General features: G+C 36.8%; 1 protein-coding gene across 20 annotated transcripts in view; it reads right to left on the bottom strand.

The window, feature by feature from the left end:
* Positions 1–1,904: 1,904 nt before the first annotated feature.
* The window catches only part of CLASP2 (cytoplasmic linker associated protein 2), a 963,528-nt gene continuing 959,432 nt past the window's right edge, over positions 1,905–6,000 (bottom strand). For all 20 annotated transcript variants that reach the window (XM_029589622.1, XM_029589627.1, XM_029589623.1 and 17 more), the window contains one exon: positions 1,905–2,309. In XM_029589622.1, the coding sequence (XP_029445482.1) occupies positions 2,223–2,309 (87 nt within the window). In that variant the 3' untranslated portion in view covers positions 1,905–2,222. The remainder of the gene's footprint in view (positions 2,310–6,000) is intronic.

The raw sequence follows: 6,000 nt of genomic DNA, 5'->3' as shown, positions 1-6,000 counted from the left end.
TGTGATTCCTCAAACTGAGTACTTTTTAAACTCCTTTTTAAGAATCACTTGAACCAAGAGTTGATTCACAGAGATATGTATATAAAAATGTTCAAGTAACTTATGTACATTTTATTGCCAGTATATGCACAATGTTAAGCACAGATCTATAAATACACAACATAATTAAACAGTGGAAAATGTTAAAATGTTACGATTATGGCAGGGGATGGAAGAACACTTTTTCTGATATCAATGCTGTATAAAGAAAAAGCCAGTGACAAATGAAACTTTTTTTTTTTTTTAACATACATTTCTAACACTCTCTCAATAAGAGAAACTACCTCTGCAACAATAGCAAAATGCTTCCTGTATAGCCACACCTCACTTACCTAGCAAGATTCAGGTGAGATGAAAGGTGATAATGATGGACTGTGCAAGAAATATCCAGTGCCATTTTTAACCAAACGTTTCTTTCAACAAATCTAACAAGCATGCGTCAACAGCTTGCTTATTTCAACAAAATGCACCATGTTAGGAACAGGGATTTTGAAAGCACAGAAATAAAGGGTGATCTCAAGGAAAAAAAAAGCTTTCTATTAACATTTCTCCAAGAGACACCGCTATCAGCAGCTCAGTTAAAGGTGACCATCATGAAGAGGTAGAGAGAATTTCAGCCTAGGATGGAAGAACCTCCTTGGCACTGCTGGATTCCCTCTTATTCTTCCAGCTACAAACAGAGAATGCCAGAATCCGTTAGGCTAGGGAAGGCTGATGTTCTACTCCATAATTCGGCTAATATAGCTGACTGAGTAAACCAAGGTGTTCACAGATGTTCAAGGATGCATATTCAACTGATTTTTTACTCACTTAAGTCCATTCATAAATACAAAAACTATATTATTCACAATTAACTAAAATTAAAAATATATATGTATATATATATATTTGCAAAATAATCTGAAAACACATGTTCACACCTCAGATCCAGATGGACCTTTATGATAATTAGGAAAGCACACAACTGATTTGGTGCAGCTTTTTCTACTCATTAAAAAAAACCCAGAGCAAGGTAGTAGATCCAGAGCACTGAGCATTCTCTCTTCTTCCTCCTTGTACATTCAGAAAAGGGATTTTCTTTATACGAACCTCATTTAATCCTCTTACAGGAACACAGCAATTACACTTAGAAAAGCTGCAGTTTTCTTTTTTTTTGCTAAATGATAAAGAATACATACTGAGCAGGCTTGTGCAGAGAACTCCACTCTGAAGCATCCTGCTTGAAGAAGGGATGATGACAAGCAGGGTTCATGTCCATGAAGTAACTCCGTTAATGCTGGTGCAAGAAATGCAGCCTGCAACACAAACAGCAATACCCCCAGCACAATATGCCCCCCAAAAGTGCAGTCTTCTACTTGCAGGTGGTGTTAGCAGTACAAGTCCTTGCTCTCTCAGGTTGAAAGAAAATAAAACTTATATGGGGAGCACACAGATTTAACTAGTGAACATTGTCAGGCTCTCAGAACTGGACCAATCCAGTTCTTTCCTTTGTAGGCATAATTCTGAGACTAGAATATCCCAAAGTGTAAATAAGATAATGTACCTGCAACACAGTGACAGGGCTGGCAGCAGTTCAGACTAGTCCTGCCTTGTTTCACATCATTTCTTGTCCCTAGTTAAGGATATGATACTTATCAGGTCTCGCTCCATACCTCTTAAACTGCCTTAAAAAACCCTTAAAAAAATGAACAGAAAAAAAAATAAAGCCCCTCCTACCGCAAGCATTAAAAAAAAAAAAAAAAAACCTACCAAAAAATAATCTGCAGTCAAGTAAAAAAAAAAAAAAAGGCAGAAAAAATGTTCAATTTTTAAAGCAAACCTGTATACTTAAGTCTCTTTTTCAACCAAACATAACACTGGCATACAATAGTGGTAAGCAACACAGAGGACTGTGAACAGGAAAAAGTGATGAATTAGAATTTTTCTTTTTTTTTTTTCCTTTTATTTCATTTTGATCAATTGATATTAATACTGTTCGCTTCAGATATGGCGTAACTCTACTGCAACAGTCATGCAGGCTGGTGGCAGCCATCTGTTAAATTTAAAGAAAAAAATACAAACAAAAAAATCCTCAAAAAATAAAATAAAAAGAGTTCCAACAAAAGGTGTTTTAAAAGCGTTCCTTTCACTGATGAAGGATCTGTCTTTCCTCTGGGAGACCTGGTTAACAGTGTTTAGCATCACTAGCTTTGTCCAGAAAGATCTGCTGTTGGGTCAGCTGCTCCAGAGCCCGTTTGTGCACGCTTGATGTACAGGTTCAATAGCTTCATCTGTGGATGCAAGAGGAGGACAGCTTAATTCACTCAAAGCATGCAGCAGCTGGAGCATGCATAGCACTTACCCATACAAGACTACAAAGTTATGAATGTGAATGGCTGACCTAATACTGCTTTGCTTGCAGACCTAATACTGCTTTGCTTGCAGAACAATAGCATGAGCCTCTACCATGCTTATTGCTTGGTTGTGAGGCCAGCAAGATGGCTATTGATGAAAGAAACATAAAAGACTTAACTGAAAATATTTTGTAGAATTTGCAAGGTGGGGGAATCTACCATATTCACTTGCAAGGTTTAATTACTACTGCTCAAAGGGAAGGGGGCTTCCAGAACTCACAAACAGCAAAGACCCCTTTTATTATGGAAAGCCCTACTCTAATTAATTAATAAAAATACACAATATACACCTAACAGTTACCTAGTAATTACCTTGTTTATACCCTGCATGAATTATATTTTACTTTATTGGATGCTTATATACTCCTCATATAGTATAGCTATTTCATACAGTTTGGGTTGTGTGCAAGTGCCATGGCACTCTTATACTATGACACTGAGCAATGTGAAAGGTGCTCCCATTCTTCCATACACCAACTCTTTCACATCGATCCTAACTGACTGGCTGGGGTGCTGTATTGCTGTATGCTGAGATTAGTGCTCAACTTTAAAAAAAAAAATAAAATAAAAGAGAAAATGAACCTGTCAATAAAATGAAGAAAACACTGTACAGTTTCTACAAAGAACAAATAAAGATGAGAATAAGATAGATGTAAAATTAAGCTGCATCAATTAACATCCATCTTTAGTTAGAATTCATTACTTTCACTTTGACTCCACTATTTCTATGGTTACATGTTACACAACATAATAGGTAGTATTAATGCTTTTAAAAATTACCCAAATTATTTATTCAGTTAAAAAGAAATTCACCATTTTATATATGAAATGACACTACAAACTTTAAGCTTTTAGAGTTATATACATAATGTTTGAAAGTTGTAGAACTAGGGGCCACAATATGAAGCTCCAAGGGAGTAGATTCTAGAACAATGTCAGGAGGTATTTTTTCACAGAGAGTGTAGGGAGTGCCCTCCTGGAGGAGGGGTGATGACAACAACAGTGACAAACTTTAAAAAAAAGTAAGGGATAAACAGAGTGGCAAAAGTATGGTAATGAGCGACAGTTACAGCCCAAGGCAGCAGTGAAATGGCTGCATTTGCTTTCTGGAAGGTATCGAAAAACCTGTATGGAGCAGCAGTTACAACTTTAAAGGGGACATAATAGGACTAGGTGTTGGGTTCCATGTGGAAATTTGATCTACCTTGAGTAAATGCAAAAAATTGCTGCTGGGCAGACTAGATGAGCCTTTTCAGTCTTTATCTGCTTCATTTTCTATGCTATTAAGAGTGGAAGAACAATGCTCATGGAAACCTTGACTGTTTAATTTTTCCAATATATGTTCAAGGCCTTTTAGGTCTAGAATTGATCTAAATCCTCTTGTCTTTGTGGGGACTAGGGAGTATGTGGTGTAAAATCCCAGTCTCTTTGCTGATATAGGACAGGTTTGATCGCCTTGATGTTTAATAGAGAATATTTCTGACCTAAGTAGTTCCTGGTTAGATTGAGCTGAAAAGCTCTTTTGGGTATTTGAAGGGATTGTGATTAAATGTATTTCAACGAACTCTTATTACACCCTCTCCGCTCCAACTATATAACCCCTCCATTCCCCGCCCTCCATTCTTTTCTCCCCCTTGGATTTAGACATATAAGACCTTGTTGTGCCATGTATATCTTGTTCTTATGTTTATGTTTAGCCATGTATTTTTTTGCCACTGTTTAAATGTTACTCAAAAAGTTATACAATATGTTACTCTAAAAAGTTCTTTGTTATATGTAATTGCCCACAAGCAAGCTTTTCAACTGTTCTCTGTAAACCGATTTGATTTACATATTATGTAAGAAGATCGATATATAAAAACCATAAATAAATAAATAAATAAATAAATAATACGCAACAGCCCTTTATAATACAAAGGACCCAGCTGACTAAGTTTACAGTGGGCTAAAGTTTGTGAAAAACCTCAGCAACCTAAAAATAGGTAGGTATTTCTGAACAGAGACTGGGGCATTGGTTATTTCCCTTGAATACAAATACCCTGATCCTGGTTTTGAATGGGTGGCAGTATGCTTAATAACTTTTATGCTATGTTTTGTATTTTCCTTTATTTAATATTATTTATATTGGTTTGTGATAAATTATGTATGTTTTGCTGTGAACTGTTTTGACCTACCCCATTGATTAAGCGGTACCCTTACATTTTTAAAGAAATAAATAATGAGGCTCCTGGTAGCATCTCTTCTAAAGAAAACAGCTTCTTCAAGATGCTAAAATCAGCTTAGAAGTGGAAGAGAGAGCATATGAAGCAGTGAGCAATGGCTCCATGTCTACTACTTCTGTAACCTTAACTCCATAAAGATTATTCCCAACCCAAGGCGCATTAGCAAGCCTTTCCTACACATCTTGATGAAGGCCTGATGCTTGCAGTTATGATAGCATGCAAGTGTCTATGTTCACTACAGTGGCTCTTGATGCTATCTTTAAACCATTATAGGTATTCTGAACTAAATGCTTCTCTTTATCCTTTACCATAATGGTGTGAAATTTATTTTACCTCTTTCAAAATGGTACGTAAATATTCAATCACAGAGAGCTGGAAAGAAGCTAGGCAGGGATGTAGCATAGCATTCTGATCATTTTACCACCCAATAAGGATCAAGGTTTTAGGTTCATGATCATTCCGAGGCATGGGTCTTGGTATTCTTTGAGCTTTAGAGGATAAATCTGATGAATACACTGTGGGGTGGTAACTGGGACTTGTTGAGTCCTGTAGCTGCCTGAATGTGCTACTTCTTTCCCATTTGGAGTACAATGTGTGGGATTCCTCACATCCTCCTAACTCTTTCAGGGCATTGAGGTACTTCAGAAAACCACGCAAACATGACGAGTTCTCTTTGTGCCTGCAAATCGAAAGTGATGGCCTTAGCCTTCTTTAAACAAAACTCGGAAGGAAATGTTCTTAGGTAGTGAACTGACCTCCTCCTGTTGTGGAGAGGGCTCTGAAGGGAGATCTGAGGACCAGTCCTCTTCAGAACTATCAGCAACAGAGCAATGCTCTGAGCACAAGTATGCCTCGAATTCTGAGTCCTCTATATATTGAGGAACTAAGGTGTGTCAAGATAGTGCCAATAGATTATTTTAAATTCATTCTTCCTAGGACAAAGCTCAAGGGAGAAATTGGCTCAGTTTCCTGGGCCTGCTGCATTGCCTCAAATCTCGAAGAAGGAAGTTTAGACAAATATGTGGGAAACCAAGTCATTGTCAACACCAGAAAAAATATTTATTTATTTTAAAATGTTTATATACCACTTTTACAACTTGTGTCGATCAAAATGGTTTACAGGTTAAAACAACATACATAATAAAAAAACATAAAAATCACTAAAGGACATAAAAGCATATAAACAAAAATAAATAACATAAAAATAGAGTCATTGTGCCATGATATCGAGAATGGTCAGTACGGGTGTGGGTTAAGTGCTGTTTAAGCACTATGGGAGTGCTTAGATGGCCATTGCTTAGTGCGATTGATTTAAAGGCCATTGAGAATAGGAATGTTTTAAGGTT

Source organism: Rhinatrema bivittatum, chromosome 2 (genome assembly GCF_901001135.1).
Source record: "Rhinatrema bivittatum chromosome 2, aRhiBiv1.1, whole genome shotgun sequence".
NCBI classification, from domain to species: Eukaryota; Metazoa; Chordata; class Amphibia; order Gymnophiona; family Rhinatrematidae; genus Rhinatrema; species Rhinatrema bivittatum.
The sequence above is the reverse complement of the archived record's forward strand: the minus strand, read 5'-3'. Positions and strand labels throughout refer to the sequence as shown.